This window comes from Neoarius graeffei, chromosome 17, assembly GCF_027579695.1.
Source record: "Neoarius graeffei isolate fNeoGra1 chromosome 17, fNeoGra1.pri, whole genome shotgun sequence".
Classification (NCBI taxonomy): domain Eukaryota; kingdom Metazoa; phylum Chordata; class Actinopteri; order Siluriformes; family Ariidae; genus Neoarius; species Neoarius graeffei.
Genome location: NC_083585.1, coordinates 14217161 through 14241025, shown reverse-complemented (window position 1 = coordinate 14241025; position 23865 = coordinate 14217161). Strand labels below are relative to the sequence as shown.

The 23865-nt window shown below is 38.9% G+C and overlaps 2 protein-coding genes across 4 annotated transcripts in view; both read right to left on the bottom strand.

Moving 5' to 3' along the window:
* Positions 1-7206: 7206 nt before the first annotated feature.
* linc.pou2af1 (lnc RNA pou2af1) lies at positions 7207-11995 on the bottom strand. 3 transcript variants are annotated; one of them, XM_060943751.1, is made up of 5 exons: positions 11891-11995; positions 9944-10035; positions 9606-9651; positions 8671-8903; positions 7207-7838 (listed from the first exon to the last, which is right to left on the bottom strand). In XM_060943751.1, the coding sequence occupies exons 1-5, from the start codon at positions 11895-11897 to the stop codon at positions 7500-7502; spliced, it is 717 nt and encodes a 238-aa protein (XP_060799734.1). In that variant the 5' UTR covers positions 11898-11995; the 3' UTR covers positions 7207-7499. The 3 variants fall into 3 exon arrangements, with proteins under 3 accessions (XP_060799734.1, XP_060799733.1, XP_060799735.1); XM_060943750.1 differs by lacking the exon at positions 11891-11995 and adding an exon at positions 10282-10935; XM_060943752.1 differs by lacking the exons at positions 9606-9651; positions 9944-10035; positions 11891-11995 and adding an exon at positions 9054-9317.
* Positions 11996-15430: 3435 nt separating this feature from the next.
* The window catches only part of si:ch211-213d14.1 (POU class 2 homeobox associating-factor 2), a 44189-nt gene continuing 35754 nt past the window's right edge, over positions 15431-23865 (bottom strand). The window contains exons 3-5 of the mRNA XM_060898026.1: positions 23266-23302; positions 16965-17266; positions 15431-16467 (exon numbers count right to left, since the gene is read on the bottom strand). Of these exons, the coding sequence (XP_060754009.1) occupies positions 16108-16467; positions 16965-17266; positions 23266-23302 (699 nt within the window). The 3' untranslated portion in view covers positions 15431-16107. The remainder of the gene's footprint in view (positions 16468-16964; positions 17267-23265; positions 23303-23865) is intronic.

Below are 23865 nucleotides of genomic sequence, written 5' to 3'. Positions count from 1 at the left end.
ACAGAATACCTCAATATCATTCTAAAGATGCTGTATGATGAAAGAATAAAAATAAAGTGAAAAATTGTACAAAAAATACAAAATCATGGAGCGCCAAAAAGTGCCGCCAAGTAGGCGCTCATGCGCAGTCGACTTCCGTGTTGTATTGTTTAAAGTGCAAGACATGTCAAAGATTATTTCAAAATCATTATTTTCAGTTTTAAATTCAATTTCAACATACTGTCCCAACTTTTAGGTTGACCTACAGTATGACCTCTGGTCTCTCCACTGGAAGCCCAAGGTAGGGGGAGTGGGAGAATCTATTAAATAGTACACCTAATATGAATGCAGAGTTATAGTCACACTACAAAATGCTAACAAATAAACCTCAATTCATTCATAATACTGTGAATATATACTGTAGTTTCAAAAATATATTGTTGCATTTTTTCTGGTTTTTGCAAACTCATTAAGAATAATATAAAACCAGTCTGTATACTGTATACTTTGTTTAGTCTTAACTCTTGGTTGAGAGTGTTGGGTGATAGGTAATGTAGTGATGCTCGAGTGCCAACTCAATATAAATGCTAACATAAACAGAAACACTCTAGGGTCAGCCATTAGGTGAGGAAAAAAGCCATTAGTTTAGGCAAAAGAGGAAAGAGAAATGCACAAAAAATAAAGGTATGCAGCTATGTCATTACTATATGAGTGTAATATTATACATGTAATGAAATAGGCTAGAATAATGCTTCTATTTGTTAGCCTATGTTGCTGTGTGGCTTTCTATGCAATTATACATAAGATGATGATGATATTCTGTTTTCTGTCCAAATAGCTTACATAATTCTGGATATTATTTCACACAGTTTCAGCATGATAGTATGTGTAGCTTGCAGCAAAAACTTAACTCAAAAACTGCAGTGACATGGCTGCTCTGACGGCTTTTATTCCAGCCATCAAAGTTTCTCGGGAAGAATTACAATTGTAGCTTCCTACTGCGCACTAGCAGCTCCAAAGCATTTATGACTGATCCACGATATTTTACAATTGTAAGAGGTTTTTTCTTGTATGCAGTAACCATTTTTCACCAAATTTGCCAATGGCATTCATGGGCAATATGTCCCTGATTGTGCGTAATAGTAGGGTGATTTCTGTATATTGGTACATCTGGGAAATTGGGACAGTTTAACTTTGCAGAATTTATTTTCTGGTCTGATAAGTCAAAGTCAAAACTTCTGTTACTCAGCTCTTGTAGTGGAAATGGAAATTCTATACTCAGGCGGTTTTGTCAGCTTATAAAATTGTCATGACTGCATGTATGTACAACCCCGATTCCAAAAAAGTTGGGACAAGATACAAATTGTAAATAAAAAAGGAATGCAATAATTTACAAATCTCAAAAACTGATATTGTATTCACAATAGAACATAAACAACATATCAAATGTCGAAAGTGAGACATTTTGAAATTTCATGCCAAATATTGGCTCATTTGAAATTTCATGACAGCAACACATCTCAAAAAAGTTGGGACGGGGCAATAAGAGGCTGGAAAAGTTAAAGGTACAAAAAAGGAACAGCTGGAGGACCAAATTGCAACTCATTAGGTCAATTGGGAATAGGTCATTAACATGACTGGGTATAAAAAGAGCATCTTGGAGTGGCAGCGGCTCTCAGAAGTAAAGATGGGAAGAGGATCACCAATCCCCTAAATCTGTACCAACAAATAGTGGAGCAATATCAGAAAGGAGTTCAACAGTGTAAATTGCAAACAGTGCATAACATCATCAAATGATTCAGAGAATCTGGAAGAATCTCTGTGCGTAAGGGTCAAGCCTGGAAAACCATGCGGGGTGCCCGTGATCTTTGGGCCCTCAGACGGCACTGCATCACCTACAGGCATGCTTCTGTATTGGAAATCACAAAATGGGCTCAGGAATATTTCCAGAGAACATTATCTGTGAACACAATTCACCGTGCCATCCGCCGTTGCCAGCTAAAACTCTATAGTTCAAAGAAGAAGCCGTATCTAAACATGATCCAGAAGCGCAGACATCTTCTCTGGGCCAAGGCTCATTTAAAATGGACTGTGGCAAAGTGGAAAACTGTTCTGTGGTCAGATGAATCAAAATTTGAAGTTCTTTATGGAAATCAGGGACGCTGTGTCATTCAGACTAAAGAGGAGAAGGACGACCCAAGTTGTTATCAGCGCTCAGTTCAGAAGCCTGCATCTCTGATGGTATGGGGTTGCATTAGTGCATGTGGCATGGGCAGCTTACACATCTGGAAAGACACCATCAATGCTGAAAGGTATATCCAGGTTCTAGAGCAACATATGCTCCCATCCAGACAACGTCTCTTTCAGGGAAGACCTTGCATTTTCCAACATGACAATGCCAAACCACATACAGCATCAATTACAGCATCATGGCTGCATAGAAGGGTCCGGGTACTGAACTGGCCAGCCTGCAGTCTAGATCTTTCACCCATAGAAAACATTTGGCGCATCATAAAACGGAAGATACAACAAAAAAGAATAAAGACAGTTGAGCAACTAGAATCCTACATTAGACAAAAATGGGTTAACATTCCTATCCCTAAACTTGAGCAACTTGTCTCCTCAGTCCCCAGACGTTTACAGACTGTTGTAAAGAGAAAAGGGGATGTCTCACAGTGGTAAACATGGCCTTGTCCCAACTTTATTGAGATGTGTTGTTGTCATGAAATTTAAAATCACCTAATTTTTCTCTTTAAATGATACATTTTCTCAGTTTAGACATTTGATATGTCATCTATGTTCTATTCTGAATAAAATATGGAATTTTGAAACTTCCACATCATTGCATTCCGTTTTTATTTACAATTTGTACTTTGTCCCAACTTTTTTGGAATCGGGGTTGTTTGTATACAGTATAGTGTGTAAAAATTATAAGTATAAAGTTAGTTTAAATCATGTGCATATGCTTATAATTAAATCATTTTTAAAGATGGTTTAATAATTTGGGAGGATACAGGACACTTCGTCCAATGACCATTTCGTCCAATGCCATTTCGTCCAATAGTTAAGACACTTCATCAAATAGTTAAGATATTTCGTCCAAAAGCCTTTTCATACTCACTATCAATTATTTTATATTTCAGGTATTTGTTTAGTCAAAAAAAGGAGGAATTCTCAACGGAATTTGACCGAAGCAAAACACATTTTTGCAGCGTGTAGTTTAACCACCCGCCACTCGCCAAACGCTAGCTGTGAAATCTAATGGCATGTAAAGATTGCCCCAGACTCTCCTTTCTCAGCGAGTTGTGTTCAAAACGATGGGTTCCTATCTAGTATTCATGTAAAATCCAAGAAATATTCAACACAAACTCCTTCCTCGCGCAGGACTCCCGGGTGCGCTCCAGACTGTGCCCGCGCTTTATTAAGACTGGCTATATGATAAATTAAATGGCTTCACTGGACTCAAAGCTTGGAGAGCAGCCTGTAATGGTAAGGGTTGCTCGTTTGCTTTACAAAAATGTTTTCCGCTTTTTTCAAATTCTATTGAGAATTCTTCTTTAGGATTGGTTTAAAAATATACAGCAATTTGTTGCACATATTGTTATCTCACTATCATTAGGCATATGTTTCCATTTATTATGGGGAGACGCAGTCATAAACCTGCTTAATGCACTCCCTTAAATGAATAAAATACTATTTAAATAAAATATTTATTGAAACATTTTACTGATTAAGACTGTGTTGGCCTTATTAAAACTGGATATATTATGAATTAAATGGCTTCATTGGACTCAAAGCTCGGAGAGCAGCCTGTAATGGTAAGGGTCTACTTGTTTACACCCCTTACACCACTCTTTTGTGTCAAAGTGCTCATATTACAGCACTCATTTGCTTTACAAAAATTGTTTATTTCCATTTATTACGGGGAGATGCAGTCATACTCGTAAACCTGCTTAATGCACTCCCTTAAATGAATTATGGTTTGCTTATATCTCAATCTTGTCACACATATTGTCACCACATATAAAATAATTGATAGTACGTATGAAAAAGGCTTTGGACGAAATGTCTCAACTATTGGATGAAATGGCATTGGATGAAATGGTCATTGGACGAAGTGTCCTGATCCCATTTGGGCCAGTATGGTTCAGATTCATTTGGGGCAATCTTTAAATACAAAAAATGGTGAAACAACAAATTATATAATTGATACATGAATGAATGCATCAGCATGATGATGCAGTGGTTAGTACTGTTGCATCACAGCAAGAAGATTCTGGGTTTGAACCTTGCAGCTGATTAGGGCCTTTCTGCATGGAATTTGCATGTTATCCCCGTGCCTGTGTGGGTTTCCTTCCATAGTCTGAGAACATGCAGATTAGGCCAACTGGCTACTCGAAATTGCCCATAGGTTTGAATGCGAGTGTGAATGGTTGTTTGTCTCTGTGTTAACCCTGCATTAGTGTGGTGACTTGCTCAGGATATACCCCACCTCTCACCCAGTGTCAGCTGGGATTGGCTCCAGCTTCTCCCTGATGGATAAGTGGCATAGATAGTGGATTGATGGATGAACGGATGTGGCATGTGGCATGTGGCAACTGTGGTTTCTTGATTTAATGATGCATTGATGGATTTTATGTGCATTAAATTGTGTTTTTATTAAACATCTTACTAAGCAGAGGAATAAAGTTGGCAGAGAAATATGGAACATTACTTATGCCTACTCCTTAATCAGAGTGCAGAGATTATTTCTTGTACTGTGTTCATATAATTTTAGCCTTTGCTATGAATGTTTTCTTAAAGCTACTACAAGAAATGAATTATAAAATGTTACTTCACTTTTATTGTTGCTTTTCTACTATGTTTTTTTTACTTGCTCTGTTCATACTGAAGTATAGAAGATATTGGTTGTGAATCTGGAACATTCATTCATTCATTTGTTCATCACCACTTATTCACACTGGGATGCCAGTCCATCCTGGTCCATTTATAGACACACCCATTTACACCTAGGGCCATCCATCAATTAGAATATTTATCAGTGGTCCAAGGAAACTGAAGAACCCAGAGGAAACTCATGCAGACGTGAGGAGAAAGTGCACCAAAGCTCTGAACACCTGAGCCAGGTAGCAGTGCTTTCATATATAAAGGGCCATACGGTATAAGACAAATCAATAGCTACATTGATAGAATGTTTGTAAAAGAAAAATATCGCAATAAAATGCCTAACTCAACATTTGGTTTGCTGCTAAATCAAATTGTTTACAATGTATATTAGGCAAGTACATAAATACAAACAGTCATGTATCTGCTACAGCTGGGTATTTGTTCCCATACCATTAGACCACATAGACAAGAAAATTTATGCCTTTGGCCATCTAAGACTACACAGATCAGAAATGGCTGTAAACAGTGCTATTCAGAACATAGTCAAAAACAAAATCAAGAAACCTGTAATGACCATGGTAATCATGAGCAGGTGTATGGTGTGTGTTCATCCAGATCTTCATAAATAAATAAACAAGCAAACAAACCACCCTGAATTAACAAAATAAACTCAGTTTTAACTTTATGGAAGTGAATTTAAAACAAACTGTTATTGTTCTCTTTGCTGAGTATGGGTTGTCTTTTCTGGGACATTTTTCAGGAATGCACTTTGATAACTGTAAATGAAAACTACTTGGATCTGGTGAATAACAGGCTTCACAGGGGATGTAATTTCCTGCACAAAGAACTGATGGAAAAGTGACAGCAAAGAACAGATTAATTTTTTTTCCTAAAGAATACATCACTGTTAGTCTAGTGTCGATATCTATTAGTTTCTGGCTCTACAATAATATCCAGAATTGTTTCATTGCCAAACTCAGTCATGTTTAGAGCTGGACCACTTTCAGAGCAAAATTTAAACACTGCACAAGCAGTTGGCCCACATCTTATCGTGCTAAAAAATTTATATGCCTAAAATCAGTTAAATTTGGTCCAGATTTCTCAATATAGAATAACAAGTAAATTTAAATACCAGCTGCATCGGCACAAGCAGCTAAACCAGCAAACAAGACTTGCACTAAGTTTAGAATAACATGTGACTTGTGTTGTTCATGAGATTCATTTGAAACACCATAGAGGTAACATTTAACTTCAACTCTTAGACATTTTGCTGAGTTTGCATGTCCAGGTGCATGAGTGAGCCACTATCAACTATCATTTCTGGGGTTGTTTTTTTAGAGATAAGGGTCTTCTTGGTGAGTGACAGAGCCAGCAGTGTGGATGGGTGAGGATTTCAACCCCTGATCCTTAAAAAGGGAATTTCCATTATTGTGCAGCAAGAATCATGGCAGATGAAAAACACACCCTTGTTTGTGGAACACTGGCTTTCCGTTGAGTTAATATGTATCTACTCATTCAGTGATTTATATTGTTATGTTATACTATCTCTCCAGGACTGTTTGAGGAGACAGCTTCATATCAAACAACGTAATAATTTTTTCCCATTGAATTATATTTGAATAACACACAAATAATGTGCATTTTGAGAAATTTGGTTTGTTTTCATAGCTACAGTATAAAAAAATTATATTGCCATTTCCAAATTTAAATTTTAAATTTTAATATTGCTATGAGTGCAATAGCTTACAGGAAATCATAACTGAGATAAAGAACTTGTTTTCATTTCACACTGACACTCCATACATTAAAAAATTCAGGATTCAGCAGAATTTCTTGCTTTTCAGCAGGTAGAGTTTAGGATGTCTTTTGTTTAATAAAATATAGCACGTTCATTCATTCATCTGTTATTTATGCACAATATCTCACCAATTTGAGATGTACAATGTTACATTATTAATTATATCAGTTCTTTAACATGCCATATAAACCACTTTTTTTATTCATACACTCTTAAAAATAGCTTCCTTGTGGCTTTTTTTATGGTTCTAGTTTTGTAAACATTTTGTACTAGTATCATTTCCTATAAACATAAAGCTCAGTTGGACTTTTCAACAAGATCCTTCAGGGTTCTGCTAGAAAGGATAAACCAAAAGAGCACTTTGGTGAGCTAGATACTTCTTATTGAATGCTGATACCAAAGAGCTCTCTCGATCAGAAAGGTTTTGGAGTTCAAATAATATTTCTAAAAACTTATTCTTCTCTGAATTATAGGTGTATTCCATGCTCAAATACATCTCTTGCTCATGTGATATTGGTTAAGTGAAAAATAACATCACTGGATTATGAAAAATAGTAATTTATTGTAAAAAATATAATAATAATAATAATAATAATAATAATAATAATAATAAATGAACAATTTGTTCATCATTGATACTGACCAGGGTTTCAACAAAGGTTCCATGAAAGTAATAACGTTATAGCCTTTGCAATAGAGCCTGTATGTAATGACTATACGAAACCATACATGACCAATTTTATCTGGTTTTTTTTAGTTGATTTTTGATCAAAGCAAAAATAAAATATTGAAATGCTTTCTGGAGCTGTACAAATAACGCTTAGACAAAATGTTATTATAGGTAACACAGCTCTGAGCTGGAGGAATCTTTTCTACAGTAAGCTTCTTCTCCCAGAGCTTGGTAAAAACAGTCTGAGGCACTGTAGTGAGGAGTTGTGTAGTCTGCAACATGCATGGCACCATCCTGCAGACTGGGCCAGTGCGACAGGCAAAAGCAATGCTGCAGGGTGCAATGCTGGTAGTGGTAGTTTTCTGAAGTAAAGCTGGAGCTCATGTCCATGTGTGTTGGGGAGCTGTAGCATGACGAGGACGAGGAGTGAGATTCGGGTGGAGTGTAGCTGTTATAATCAGTTGGACTGGGAAGACCAAATGAGTGTGTTGGTGAACTGGAATCCTGGAATTAAGAAAAGGAAGTGTTTCAGCATGAGATATTAAATAAACACATAGCAAAAATCCCCCAATGTTTAATGAACACCTGCAGTGCTGGACTAACATCCAAAGGACTAAAATAACACATTCAGTGTAGAATGACCTAATTATTGCAGTATTTAATTAGTATGCATGGTGCTGACTAAACACCCTTAGTAATGAATTAACCCTTACAATGTTGAATTAACTCTTACTCATTAATTCATTAACTTGTAAAGTTTAAGATTGAAATTTTACCCAACTGTTGGAAAGTTGGAAAAGTGCCTACACTGTTCAATTATACCAAGAGTGTTGAATTAACTCTCTATGATGCATGTACAATTACAGTGTTTAATTGTCCCAAACAGTCACACACACAGTGCTGAATTAATTCCTATCCTTATTTAACTGTATGATACTGTTCATTTAACACTGATATTTGAGAAAGTTCTAACTGGCTCCAGTAAAATAATATGCCAGTGGATTTTCTTGGATAGTCCCACTTTTACGTGGACTTCTTCATATTTCCTGGTAAAGAATAACATTAATGAACAGTTAGGCCAGTTAGTCACTGAAATCAATTAGATTATCAAGTGTAAGCCACTATAATTATATATTTTGGTTTGTACTGAATTAGTTCATACTGTCATTTACTAATATATATATATATATATATATATATATATATATATATATATATATATATATATATATATATATATATATATAATCCATGCTGTCTTAAAAGGGTCAAACAGAGGCAACATAAACTTAAATGAAACATGGTTTTGGCTAGCAGGTGTAGAAATAATACATACTAAGCTGTTTGTGTAATAGTCCGTGCATGAAGGGTAGTATCCGTGCGGCCACTGCGCAGGAGCAGGAGCACACACCGTAGCGCTGGGACCGAAGTTCTCTGTAGGGATCATGTTCATCAGCAGCTGATCATCAAACATGTCCTCCATGGTCATATGTACGCTTTCTGCAAACTGTCGAGGTTGGAAATAAGCATCCTGAGCCGAGTTCCCGCAGACAATATCGACATGGCCAGCTGGAAGAAGAAAAAAGATGGGAAGAAAAATACTACATAAGCACAGCAGGGTATTTAAATTGGGCATGTAAAGACTTGAGATGATGTCACGAAAGGAACAGCCAACAGCTAAATCACATTTGAATAGAAGTTTATAAAAGGAGTCCTTACACATTTTAACGAATCTTGCATAGGCTACTGTATCGAGTCTTTTCCCCCCAACTGTTTTCATTTGCATGAAGATAGAATTGTTTTATTTTGGAGTAATTTGCTTGTATTTGTGATCATCGTCTATATAAATAGAGTAAGGAGGCTTGCTTTGAGTGATGTTGCACCCCGGTTGGCTCATTAATGTCGCTGGGGTGTGTTTCTTTTCTGCTGCTTCTTCTTCTTTTTTATTCTGTGCACGTGAGGATTGCCACCATTTACCAAAAGACAAAGCCTGCGTGTCACTTACTGTACAGACATTAGTTAGAGAGACATTAACTGTATGAGGTAATCGAATGGAAATTGGCTTAATGATTTCTATTTTGCTATGGGTATCTAATGATTTTAATGATGAATGGAAACAATCTGGCCAATTCCCTTTCGTAGGTAAGTTCCCTCCCAGAAGGAATGCTATTTTTGATGCACGGACTTTATTATTATGATGCTCGAAGAGTTGCAAACTTTGGTTAGCCTGCGTGGGTCTTTGTAATGGAAGATACACTGGGATGAACCTACCAGTCACTGGTGTAGAGCAGATCTCGTGAATTGTAGCTTGTGTTTTCTTTGGAGGGCGGGGTGGGGTGGGGGGAGAGAGAGAGAGAGAGAGAGAGAGAGAGAGAGAATATTTCATTAGCACTCAGCATTTAATCTCTGTGGCTTTTTTATTTGTGCTTTATGCCCATTCCAGTGTACCAGCAGTGTTTGCTTACTCATCAGGCACAAGAGCAGGTGTGGCCATGTCGAGCATTGTAACAGTTAGTTTCTGATTCATCCTGGCTACTGATTAAACACCAGTCCCCTGATTCTGATTCACATGAGAACTACTGTGTGCTTAAAGAAATATCAGCTCTTACTCTCGACTCAGCTGCCTGAAGAGCCCTGCGCTTCTGAAGCAACTCCTTGACGGTGGTCTTCACCCGCACACCCTGATACACCTTAGGTTTGTCTGGGAATCAAGAGAAAAATGTGCACAACAGCAAAATCACTCAATGTCCCGAATGCCATGTAGGCTATACATATTATACATTTATTTATTTATGTATTTATTTATTTGTTTGTTTGTTTTAAAATGATACAAAATAGGCTACATTTTCCACAGTTGTTCCCCCCACAACTATCATTTTGAAGTATTTAAACTTAACATTTTTTTAAAGCAAGTATCAACCTGACCCTTGATTCAAAGCTTATTTACATAGTTGCGCAAGAGTCATCAGTGGTTCTTTGTATAGCAGAGGCGCCAGTTTAAACGCTGTGCATTACAATAGGCGCATGTGCACAAATGCAGTGATATTAACCTCATTACTATTAGTTTGCTCCAAAACTGAATTTGAAATAATATAATATATTTAAGATTTATGCAAAAACAACAACAAATAGTGAGAATTTCTAAATCCAGCCAGCACCCTGCTGTGTCTGGTATGCAGACAGGGTGAGTATAGGGGAAAAGCACCGGACCCACCCAGGAAACACATGCAGCTAAACCCCGCATGTAACAGGCTATGGAGTGTGAGAGAAAGAAATCACAAGCAGCGAATGTAGAATCTCATCAAAACACTAGGGTAAGTAGCAAAACCGCCTCTATATCCTGTACGTTTATAAGATTGCGTTTATAATGCTTCTGAAATCAGCAGTCAGCACGTGGTGCGCAAGAGTCAGGACAGTAAAGTCTGCGTGACTTGTTATAAAACGAAAAAGTGCTTCTTTGTGCTCCGTGGCTAATCGGTGTGTGCTGTAGATTAAACATGCTGCAGAAATGTACCATCAGTGATAAATCATGGATCTCCACTGAAAGGATGCGTAAAATGTGACTTTAAGAAATCTAGCCCCTGAATCGAACACGTAGCCTAAATTGAGAAAATCGTACACGAACCGAGCAGAATATCCGTCTGATGAAACTATCCTCAAAAAAAAAAAAACTTTGTACATCCACAAAACCGATCTAAATAGGATTAAGTCAGGAGTTGTTTTAATTGGCCATGTTGCTGATATTTGGTCAGTGGGCGTCTTCGTGAAATCTTTAAAATATGTCGAAAAGTTCTGTATAAGAGGAAAAGAAATGGCTCAGTTTAAAAACAACGCCACGCCATGGTGGAGCTGATAGAGGCAGCAGAGGTGAACCTGGCACTGACTGATGCTGATAAGATTGCGACAGGTTCGGCGCACACTCACACTTACTCCCATAGAATTATTCATATGACTTATACCCAAACCTCAAACCGTTCTGAAGTTGGAAAAATATCCTGATCACTCTACGCTCAGTTAAAAGATTTAAAAAAAAAAAAAAGGCCGTTATTCAGGGAGGGGAAAAAAGCCTTTGAGCAAGATACACATAAGATACTTAAGACACTAAATCAAATATCAGATTAAAAGAGCTGCCTAATAGCTACATTGATCAGATTTATAAATGTGCCTGTAAATGGGAATACAGAACTATAAGAAGTATGTTGTATGTCTATTTAAAAGCATGTACATGAACACAACACAGCACATGGTCTGCTTAGCTTTTACAGTTATTCCTAAAAAGTGAATTAACGTTACTCCTAAGACAGCTATTTAAAAAAAATCCTTTCTGTAAGAGTTAAGTTTATTTTTGAAATAAATTGTTATCCTGCACGTCAGAGAATGATTGGCTTTGTTGGTCAGAGGTATTTTATCTTTGTCTCCTTCCTGTTTTGACCCGTTTGAATTCAGTTATTTTCTGTAAACTTAGTTTTTAAATCCATCTTCCTTTTGCATGTGTTTTCCCAGGCCCCAAAGGATAACGAATAAAATGAGAAGAAAGAAGAAGAGCATTCACTCACCAGACATTATTGGCGTGAAGAGGAGCAGGACCCAGTGAAACACCCCAAGCGCCTGTTCTTGGCTCTATTATATGGGCAAGAACGAAATATTGATAAAATAGCTACAAAGTCTCAATCAATCACCCTTACAACACTCTCACTATATACAATTATGTAGTAATATAGCCAGGGACGCATTAGTTTGAGTTTTTCAGCCCTCATCCCTACTATTTAAAGTCCCAAGAACTCAATGATTTGACAATGATTTGATTGCGCGATACTTTCAATTTGAATATTCAAAGACTTCGCAAAAATACTTAAATCTTAGCGATATTCGCCATCAGAGCGCATGTAAGAGCATCCCCTTTAATAGAATATTACGTCATTTCACACTTTGACACAAAAACAAAAATATATTTTTGACATTTTATCACCCTTTTGATATTGATGCCAAGAGACTGGCTGTGGAGCTCTCTTTGCACTTTACAACATCAATGAGCGAGCAAATGTCATTTCACACAACACACAATATCATAAATATATCCCACAGTGCATAAGCATATAATTAATTAAGAAATAATATGTTCTGTGGCTTGACTGTAAATCATTTTTCCAGAAATGTAGGCATGGTGGGCGTGGCATAAAGTGGCAGCCATTTTGACCATCAGAGCATGAGGAGCTTGTACTCTCTCACATCCACTTAACACGTGAACAGTTCTGTACTGAATATTATTTTCTTATGATCACATGTAACCTGAATTTTATATTAAATCATATGTAATCTGATGGTTTATGGAAGAGCTGCTCTTAGAGGAGGCTGTTTGTACTAATGTTTATTCCTTATCACAGATATTTTAAAATTCAAATAATCAAATGTTGCTACTGCAATACTGATAAATTATAGGATAACTTTTGTTTTTACATTATTTATATTTTACGTACTAGGAAGCATCTATCTATCTATCTATCTATCTATCTATCTATCTATCTATCTATCTATCTATCTATTTTGAGGATTTTGTCAGTTAAAGTAAAAGGTCATTAATAAAATGAAATGTGGTCGTAGTACATTATGTTTTTTTTCTGATGAAAGTGTGATGCTTATCATAAGGACCTGCCTATAATAATAATAATAATAATAATAATAATAATAATAATAATAATATTATTATTATTATTATTATTATTATTATTATTATTATTATTATTATTATTATTATCCTATTAATTGGCTATTAATAAAGGATGCATTTCAATACAGGACCAAATTTGGCAAACCTAAATTTCTACAAAATAATAATTTTGTAGAAGCATTTAACATTTTTTTTTATTTAACAGGCCTATGTGTGTGCTTTGTCTTTCGTCGGTTTATTTAGATGTTGGGTTGATATTTGGTCAGTTTTTATGGGTAATACTGTACTTACTTGCACTCTTTTTGCGGGATTTATCTTGCAGCATTTTAAGAGATGCAGATGCGAGACATTTGCGCACCACACGTCTAGTATATAAGTTGTGTGCACATGATCCACACATATACTTACTATATGTATATAACTTTATTTATTTATTTGTTTATTTTTGCATTTGTCAGTACAGCTTGTGCTTTAAAGGTGTCAGACATTTCGGCGTCGATGGTCACTTCTGTAAAATGTGTAAAATGTTTAATGTGTAAAATGTTTAATAAAGAAATTGAGCATAAATACATATTAAAAATATTCAACACAATATTTACGAGTTTTCAGAGGGGGTTTTCGTGTATGAAAGCTTTTTGTATTAGGGATGGGTTCTTCAGTCCTGTCGCCACCACGTGGTCTGAAAGGTGATCAGCAGGTCAGGGCAGGACAAAGCATGACTGTGATTACAGAACAAAGTGGGCTTTACTGCTGGTCTGTGTATGTCCTTTTTTTCATGAACATTCTTGAAGGATTTTTAGAATTTTCTTCACTAACAACTTATCTGGACCAATTTTCTACATGTAATTTTTGTTTAATTAAACTAATATTACAGCATTGACCTTTTAGTATTTCTGTAGGGCAGCCATGGGTCCAAAGGGTTGCTTTTTTGATTCCCTGGACCAGCAGGAAAATCCATGGCTAAAGTGCTCTTGAACAAGCCACCTAACCTCCAACTGCTCCCCAGGTGCTGGTTATGTGTGTGCTCATTGTACGTCACTCTGGATAAGAGCATCTGCTAAATGCCTGTAATGTAATTTAGTATATTACATAGACACAAGTGTGTTACTGGGAAATACGCCACTCATATTTTTCATACAAGCTACATCTAGGACATAAATCACGGCAACTGTGACATAAATCTCTATGTGTCACTCGTGAGGAAATCGATGAATTGTTTTGATAAATTTGGGTACTTTTTGTTTGTAAATGTGTCTATATAATAAAAAAGAAAATCACACATTGGCTTGAAGATATGTAGTTTATCTTTTTGTCTTGAAAAACTCGCTTTTTTTTTTTTTTTACATGAAATACATCGCGGATCCGAGTGACATATATTTCCCGATATTTCACTCCGATGCCGTCACTCCCAGTGTTTTCCCGCTGACGAGATGCACATTGTCAAAATGGCGAACCGGTTCAGAATTAAAATTCTTTTGATTAATTTGTGTAGTGTGTGTGTGTGTGTGTGTGTGTGTGTGTGTGTGTCCATATGATATAAAGAACATTAAATAGTGTTTAACTTCTCATGTTGAAAAATATAATCACTCGTTTGCCTGTGATATATAAATTCACCACTCAAAGATAAACTTGATATCTTTGCTACAATGTGTAATATCCTCTATATACTAATCAGATATTAAGTAATATAGTATAGAAATTCTGAGGTCTGAGAGGTCTATTACTTCTGCCCAATTCATGTAGACAAGGCCTAATGATCTATCTAGCTTTGTCATTTGAAACAGTTCTAGTATTATTAACGATAGTATTTTGTGCAAAGGCCTTAAGTATCAGAATTTATGAAGGATTTATTAACCATAAAGTCAATACATCAGATATTCTATTAATTCAGATTTTCGTATACTGTACATAATTGAGTAGTGCCAAGTTTGAGTGTGTTTTTGGTTCCCTTTGGCACACCATGTTCATATCTTGGACACTATACTGATTTGTTTATGCACTTTGTTTCCAACAAAATATTGCAGCATTTTCTGCCTAATCTTTTCTACACCAGCAAAGGAGCCTACCATAAATCCCGTCTATGAGTTGTAATAGGGTATTTGCTAACAATCAGAATAACCAAAAGGCCAAGAAAATGTCTGTGGAAAAATAAACTTAATAAAATAACAATAAACATGGTAAAATGGAGAGGCTCTATGAAAATAAATTTTCTTATTTCAGTTTATTTATCACATAGATATTGTTAACATGACATCACCACAAATCCTGGATTAATCTATTTTGAGAGTAGATTCATATAAAATGATTTATATTCTTAACCATACAAGCATCTAAAACATAATATAAATAGCACATCACCTTACAGATCAGATGATGTGTATTTCATTAAACTTTTTTTTGCTTTAAAAGATACATTACAGTCCTGTCAAGTAACTTTGATAATAGATCAGCAGTATATCAGTGAAACATATATCCATTCATCCATTATCTGTAGCCACTTATCCTGTTCTACAGGGTCGCAGGCAAGCTGGAGCCTATCCCAGCTGACTATGGGCGAGAGGTGGGGTACACCCTGGACAAGTCACCAGGTTATCACAGGGCTGACACAGAGACAAATAACCATTCACATTCACACCTACGGTCAATCTAGAGCCACCAATTAACCTAACCTGCATGTCTTTGGACTGTGGGGGAAACCGGAGCACCCGGAGGAAACCAACACAGACACAGGGAGAACATGCAAACTCTACACAGAAAAGGCCCTCGCCGGCCGCTGGGCTCGAACCCAGGACCTATATAAGCTGGCTGGAGCTAAAATGCAATTAAGTTAAAAAGGAATGCCCTCTTCTATATTCAGAGTCATCTTAGGAAGATGTCTTGTCCTCTTGAGTTCCATGTTTCTCCTTTCTAAGTGGTTTTGTTGAATAGAAATGCTTTAATATCCAGTAGTGTATTCATGTGTGTTAAAGTTTGAACACTTCAATTTGGAACTGATCCACCAAAACTTTATTTTAGCTACTGACATTTTAAAAGGTGAAATGGACTGTCCTTTGTTTCTCCTATATTCAATCAGCTTTGCCTTGTTTGCGATTCAAATGCTTTCCATCAGAAAGTTCTCCTAATTTCACAGTGTGACCAGGCTCCAGTGGCATCTTCTTTGACCCATGGCAACATATCATTCAGGGCAGAGGGCACAGTCTCAGTGTCCTCCGTGGACAGAGCTGGCAGTTTAGCTACATGTTCACTATATGTTGGGCAGGGGAAGTTGGAAGGTAGCTGGAAGGAAGAGGGATATGGTACATCATCCAGGGTGTGCAGGGAGTAAAACTGTGATGAGCCCATGCTGGAGCTCCTGGAGGAGGAGCGATACTGGCTGGGGCTGGATAGTTCCACAGGTGCAGGAACCAAACTATTCCCACACAAAGCCTCTGCAGGCTCCATCCCAGCCTGCTCCCAGGAATCCCTCTGCACACACAAATACAAACATGACTCAGATTCCTGGCTGTGTGTTAAACCCCAGACTGGAGGATGTCAACGATCTTATCAGAGATGAACATGACAGTTTTGCCTGTGGTACCAGGCTGATATATCTTTGATTTAAGGAGGCCAAGAACATTTAAAGGTTGTTTTACATGGAATTAAAAGTGTGTGTATAAATAAAAGAGTGGATTAGAAATGATCAATATATCACCAGCACCATGGTCCTAAAGAAATAACATTTTGTTCCAAAGTATACAAGGTACATAGAGAAATGACAACAAAATGACAACCCACTTGACTTGACTTGACTATATTAATATTTAGTCTGAATTGAATAATGATGCAGTGAAGCCAAAGAAAATCAGATTATGCTAAAGTCTTATGTGCAAATTAAAATTGCTGCTTTGATCATTCTTTTAAAATAAATTATTAATTGCTGCACATTTTTAATCAGAAAATCCGCACTTCCCTAACAACCTTACCAGCATAAAGTGAGAGGTATCTCCAGGAAAATGGGGAAGCCGAGTGGCCAATGCAGTGGATGAAAAGACAGAACTTCCTCCACCAGAGTGAGCAACACTGCGGTAGTCACTGAAAGACTCTGGATAGCAACTATCTATTAGGGATGAGTAAGTCGACATGGGTGTAATGTCACAGGAGAAGGACTTCCCTGTTAGTGCTGAAGAGTAGATGTCTGTCGAGAACTGCTTGCTTGAAGAGCAAAACTCAGCATCAGGAAAGAATGGTCTTCTCATGCCATAGTATCCTGGCAGTGTATGGGAACCTGAACACAATGGGAATGAACATGAGACTTGCACCTGATAAGTAGACTGTGATTTATTGTAATAATAGTGAGAGCCATATCATAAGTTAGCAAATACAGATGTAATAATAATAATAATAATAATAATAATAATATGGCCCTCATTTCATTCTAACACCAAGAAAGAACAACTTGCTTGGTTCTGCTGTACTGTTTTGCAAATGTTGTGGGTGGTGACTCACTGTGCAGACATGCAGACCTTACATACGTGAACTAAGCACTTTATTAGGAACACCTGTACACTTACTCATTCATGCAATTATCCAATAAAGCAATTGTGTGGCAGCAGCACAATGCATAAAATCATGCAGCTATGGGCCAGCAACTTTGGGTAATGTTCACATCAACCATTCGAATATGGAATAAATGTGAGCTTAGTGATTCTGACCATGCCATGGCTGTTCGTACCAGATGGGCTGGTTTGAGTTTTTCAGAAACTGCTGATCTCCTCTGATTTTCACACACACAACAGTCTCTAGAATTTTCACAGAATGGTGTAAAAGACAAAAACACATCCTGTGTGCAGAGGGTCTGCAGGCTGAAATGCCTTGTTGAATGGCCAGACTGGTTTGAGCTGACAGAAAGGCTACAGTAACTTAGATAACCACTCTGTACAATTGTGGTGATTAGAAAAGCATCTCAGAATGCACAACACATCAAACCTTGAGTCAGATGGGCTACAACAGCAGAAGACCATGTCAGGTCGCACTTCTGTCAGCCAGGCTTACCAAAACTGGACAGTTGGAGACTGGAAAACCATATCATGATCTGATGAATTTCAATTTCTGCTTAGGCACATGGATGTTTGGGTAAGAGTTTGGCACCAACAGCATGAATCCATAGACCTAACATGCCTTATTTTAACAGTTCAGTCTTATGGAGGTGGTGTAATGCTGTGGGGTATATTTTCTTTGCACATTTTGGGCATTTTAATATCATTTAATCATCCCTTGAATCCCACAGTCTATCTGAGTATTGTTACTGATCAGGAACATCCCTTCAATTGCCACAATTTATCCATCTTCTAACGGTTACTTCCAGGATGATAATGCACCATGGAACAAAGCAAACTCGTTTCATGAGTATGACAACAAGTTCAATGTTCTCCAGTCACCAGATCTGAATCCAATAGAATCCCTTTGGGATGTAGTTGAACAGGAGATTTGCAGCATGAAAGTCCACCTGAAAATTTGCAGGAATTATGTGACACAATCATGTCATCATGGGTCAGAATCTCAAAGGAATGTTTCCAACATTTGTGGAATCCATGCAATAAAGAATTGAGGCTGTTTAGAAAGCAAATTGAGGCCCTACCCGGTATTAGTATACATTAAGTGTTCCTAAGAAAGTGCTCTGTGAGTGTAAATCTGACATGATTGCTCTCTAAGGACACTATCAAGGAACGATTCAAAATCTGTTCCAATCAATTTTGTTAACATTGACCATTTGTTGTTTTGTCCATGTTATTTGGTTTAATTAGGCAACCTTAACATTAGCCAAGAAACGACTCTATGTTTAAGTATCTAGTCATTGTTTCTTTGGCAGAACATCAAGCAAACTCTGATGTCAAGCCAAAATAAATTTCAGTTATAATTTTTCAAAATAAATTTCATAAATTTCTGGCTCTGGCTCTAGCAGTGGTGCTGGCACTGGCTTTGGTTCAGGTGCTGGCTCTGGGATTAACTGTGCAACAGGCTTGGGACTGGCTCTGGAGTGACAGCCTCCTCTGCTGCCACTGCATCAGCCTCTGGGAGGAGCTCATGAGTGACTGCCTCCTCCACTGCTGCTGCATTGGCCTCTGGGAGGAGCTCAGGAGCAACAGCCTCCTCTACTGCCACTGCATAGGCCAGCATGGCAGGACAATGATGTCTTCATAGCTGGGCGATGGTGGAGCAACGACGTCTTCATAGTAGTCTGGGGCAGAGTCCGCCCCATTGGCTCTGGCACTGGTTCTGGCACTGGCTCTGACCCCAGCACTTGTTTTGGCACTGGCTCTGGCTCCAAATCTGGGGCTGGTTCTGGCACTGGCTCTGATACTGGTTCTGGCACTGGCTCTTGCTCTGGCTCTGGCTCTATCAGTGGTGCTGGCTCCAGCTTTGGTTCAGGTGCAGGCTCTGAGATTGGCTGTGGAACAGACTGTGGGAGTGGCTCTGGAGTGACAGCCTCCTCTGCTGGCACTGCTTTGGTCTCTGGGAGGAGCTCAGGGGTGACAGCCTCCTCCACTGGTGCTGCATCAGCTTCTGAGAGAAGATCAGGAGTGACAGCCTCCTCTGCTGCCACTGTGTCAGCCTCTGGGAGGAGTTCAGGAGTGACTGTCTCCTCTGCTGCCACTGCATCGGCCTCTGGGAGGAGTTCAGGAGCAACAGCCTCCGCTACTGCCGCCTTGTCAGCCAGGACGGCAGAACGATGACATCTTCATAGCAGTCTGGGGCAGAGGCCTCCCCATTGGCCTCTGGCTCCAGTTCTGGAACTGGCTCTGGGAATGACTCTGGTTCAGGCACTAACTCTGGCTCTGGTTCTGGCATTAGTTCTGGCACGGGCTCTGACTCTGGCACTGGCTCTGATTCTGATGCTGGTTCTGGCACTTGCACTGGCTCTGGCTCTTGCTCTGGCTCTTGCACCAGCTCTGGTTCTGGCACTGGCGCTGGCTCTGGCAGTGGCATTAGCTCTAGCTTTGGTTCAGGTGCTGGCTCTGGGATTGACTGTGGAACAGGCTATGGGATTGGCTCTGGAGCAACAGCCTCCTCCGCTGGCACTGCATCGGCCTCTGGGAGGAGCTCAGGAGTGACAGCCTCCTCCACTGGTGCTGCATTGGCCTGGCACTGGCACAGGCTGTGGCACTGGCTCTGGCTCCGACTCTGGCACTGGTTCTGGCACTGTCTCTGTCTCTGGCTCTTATGCTGATGCTGGCACTGGCTCTGATTCTGACGCTGGTTCTGGCACTGGCACTGGCTCTGGCTCCAACTCTGATGCTGGCGCTGGCTCTGGTTCTATCAGTGGCACTGGCTCCGGCTTTGTTTCAGGTGTTGGCTCTGGGATTGACTGTGGAACAGGCTGTGGGACTGGCTCTGGAGTGATGGCCTCCTCTTCTGCCTCTGGGAGGAGCTCAGGAGTGACAACCTCCTCCACTGGCACAGCGTCGGCCTCTGAGAGGAACTCAGGAGCAATGGCCTCCACTGCTGGTGCTGCATCAGCCTCTGGGAGGATTGCATCAGCGTCTGGGAGTGACGGCCTCCTCTGCTTCCACCACATTGGGCTCTGGGAGGCATTCAGGAGTGACTGCCTCCTCCGCTGTTGCTGCGTCAGCCTCTGGGAGGAGCTCAGGAGCAACGGCCTCCTCTGCTGCCACTGCATCAGCCTCTAACTTGGTAGGCCCTCCCCCAAAAAAATTTAATGGTGGTCCTCCTCTAATTTGCCAGTCTCATACAGGAACCATAGCATAACATGAAACATGTGGAAACTTTGTAGGCAAGGATGTTCTGTTGTCACCAAGTAATCAGCCCATCGGTGTGCTCGTCCCATGAGCTAGCTAATCATGCAGCTGACCCAGACAGATTCTGGAGGTTTAGGCTCCTCTAGGTCAGCATAGAAAAATGCACACTGCAGGCTGAATCCCCTTGGGTGATATTCCTGTCCTATCATAGGGTGCCGGGGTGTCCATTCCAGAAAGCAGCTGGAAAAACATGGCCAGGGGCTGAGACATGGAATTCCAGGAATGGCATAGAGGAGCAGTCTGGCTGACTTCTGCTACATCCATAATGGTGAAGTATTCTGTCAGGGGCTAAGTATTCTGTCAGGGATGAGTGTGAGTCGGACATAAGTGCAGAAGGTGTGTTTATTTATAAAAGTGAAGACAGGTAAACAATCCAGAATAGCAGGCAAAATCATAAAAAGGTGAAATAGGCAATAGGCCGAGTGAGGCACAAACAGATTATCACAGGCAAAGGCAGAATCAGAACAGAAAAAACAAGAAATCAGGGATCAGGAAACCAGGAGAACAATCAAGGAAATAAGGCTTGGTAATGTGTCAGCAACACAACTCAATACTTTGCAAACTGCAAGTGCTTTCCAAGTCTTTATGTAGGTTTGCTAATTGTGCCTGAATCCTGTGCAGGTGCAAGTCGTTAATGGTGCATGCGAGAGAGTCCTTTTGGAGCATGCGCTGTCTGGACTGCACCCGAGAGTCTGTCTGATACACGCGCCAAGGCGTGCAGGTGTAAAGATAAGGGGTGAGGAAAAAAAAATCCATGTTTTGGTGAAATGACTTCATTTCAAACTCATCTCATTATCTCTAGCTGCTTTATCCTGTTCTACAGAGTCGCAGGCAAGCTGAAAAATCTCATCTCATTATCTCTAGCCGCTTTATCCTGTTCTACAGAGTCGCAGGCAAGCTGAAGAATAAAAATAAAAAGTAAAAAATCCAACCTATAATTGAATACATTTATTCAGAGAAAAACAAATACTTCATCAATAATTATTTTCAGCAAAAAAAACCCCCAAAAAAACAAAAAAACATGTGCCACTGTTATTGGCATCCCTGCATTTTATGAGGTTGGAGAAAACAGCAGGGCATCTGACACATTCCTCTTTACACAATCTCTCCAGATCATTCAAGGTCCCAGGCCCTCCTCTTCAGCTCACCCCACGGGTTTTCAATAGGGTTCAGGTCAGGGGACTGAGATGGTCATGGCAGAAGCTTGATTCTGTGCTCAGTGAACTATTGTTGATTTGGACGTATGTTTCAGATCATTGTCCTGCTGGAAGATCCAGTGATGACCCGGTTTTAGTTTCCTGGCAGTGGCAGCCAGATTTTGATTTAAAATGTCCTGGTATTTCATGGAGTCCATGTTGCCATGTACCCTAACAAGGTTTCAGGGCCTTTGTAGAAAAAACAGCCCCGAAACATCACATAACTTACACCATATTTTAAAGCTGGGATAGGGTTCTTTTCATTATAGTCATCCTTCTTTTTGTACCAAACCCACCTTGAGTGTTTATTGCCAAAAAGCTCCTTTTTTTATCAGATGATAGATCACGGTCCAAGTCAAAGTGTAGTAATGTTTCGCAAACTTCAGGTGCTTATATTTGTGGTTAACTGACAGAAAAAGCTTAATAAAAAATAATCTGTTGGCATGGAGGTGGTATCTGATGGTGGTTTTAGAGACTTGGAAAGCATAAGATTTGACTTTTTCTGGTAAGTCACCAACAATGATCCTTGGGGATTTTTTTTTTTGGCTTCTCTTAACATCCTCCTCTTGTACTTGGGGGAAAAATAAACTCGGGTCCTCTTCCAGGTGAGTTTGTAACAGTTCCAGTTGGTGTCTACTTTTTTATTATTGCCCTGACAGTAGAAATGGGCATTTTGAGGTGAGTAGCTATTTTTTTTATAACTGTTCCCTGACTTATGAAGGTCAACACACATCTCCTTCATTTGGTTTATGTGTTCTCTTATCTTTCCCATGTTGATGGATGATTAAGGGAATTTGGATGATTAAGGAATTTTGCCAACTCATATTTGTCAGTTAATCAGGAAGTCATGGATTACAGCTTGAAAGTTCCTACACACTCCAGTCAACTCAAAACTGTACAGTTTAAATGGGAAACATGCTTCAGTTACATTGAGTTCACTATAATTTCAAGGGGTGCTGATACGAGTAATAGTGGCACATGTGTTTTTGATGAAAATAATTATTTTTTGATGAGGGATTTTTTTTTCTCTGAATACATTTATTTCAATTAAAGGTTGGATTTTCTCTTTTTTTCAGTGTGAGATGAAGCTACTTCACCAAAAGGTGGATTTTTTCTAATCCTTTTTGTTAGTCTTTACAAGGGGTGTCAATAATTGTGGAGGGCACTATATAAGAACACATTTCACCAAAGTTGAACATGTTGGGTTTAAGAAAAACAATGGAATATTTCTTTAATGAAAACATTTTCTTCAAAAATAAAATCAGTCTCACCTGCCATTTGGATGAGTGGGCTCTGAGCAGACACCCCCTAAAAACAGAGATGAAGTAGAGAGCTAAGTGTCAAATGTATTACTTTATGGACACTCCTCGGCAAACAAAAAAAGGCCAATCCCAGTTTTTTCAATTGGGATTTGGCCTTTTTTTCCCCCAGGAGTGTATGGCATATTTACAGTACAGGGAGTTTAAAAATATATACAGTATATATTATTTGAGATGTAACTATCCCAGAAACTACATAGTCTAGGCAAATGAAACTGAACAGGCTTAATGTTGAGCAATATAAGATTTATTCCTCAAAATTTGATTGAAAAATTCAAAGGTATGTGGATTCCATGAACAATTTCACAAATTTTCAATATGCGCGCCACCTGAAACACAGACAGCCTTCCTCTTTGAACTTTTTTGCCATGTCCAAATCTGCATTGCAGTTGGTGCATTTTTAGAGAATTCTCTTAGAAGTGCACGCTGCACAGTCTTGTTCGACTGTGTTCGAGTGTACTCTAACACACAAAACGCCTTTTCTTTTCCAATGAATGGCATTTCTATACCTAAAAAGATAAAAACAAAAAACATTAAACATAAAATTTTAAC

Coding starts and splice junctions, on each gene's coding strand:
- linc.pou2af1 (XM_060943750.1), bottom strand. Junction 9,652..9,943: donor TTCAGGCAGCTGAGTCGAGA/GTAAGAGCTGAT, acceptor CGCCCTCCAAAG/AAAACACAAGCTACAATTCA. Junction 7,839..8,670: donor ACTATTACACAAACAGCTTA/GTATGTATTATT, acceptor TCTTAATTCCAG/GATTCCAGTTCACCAACACA.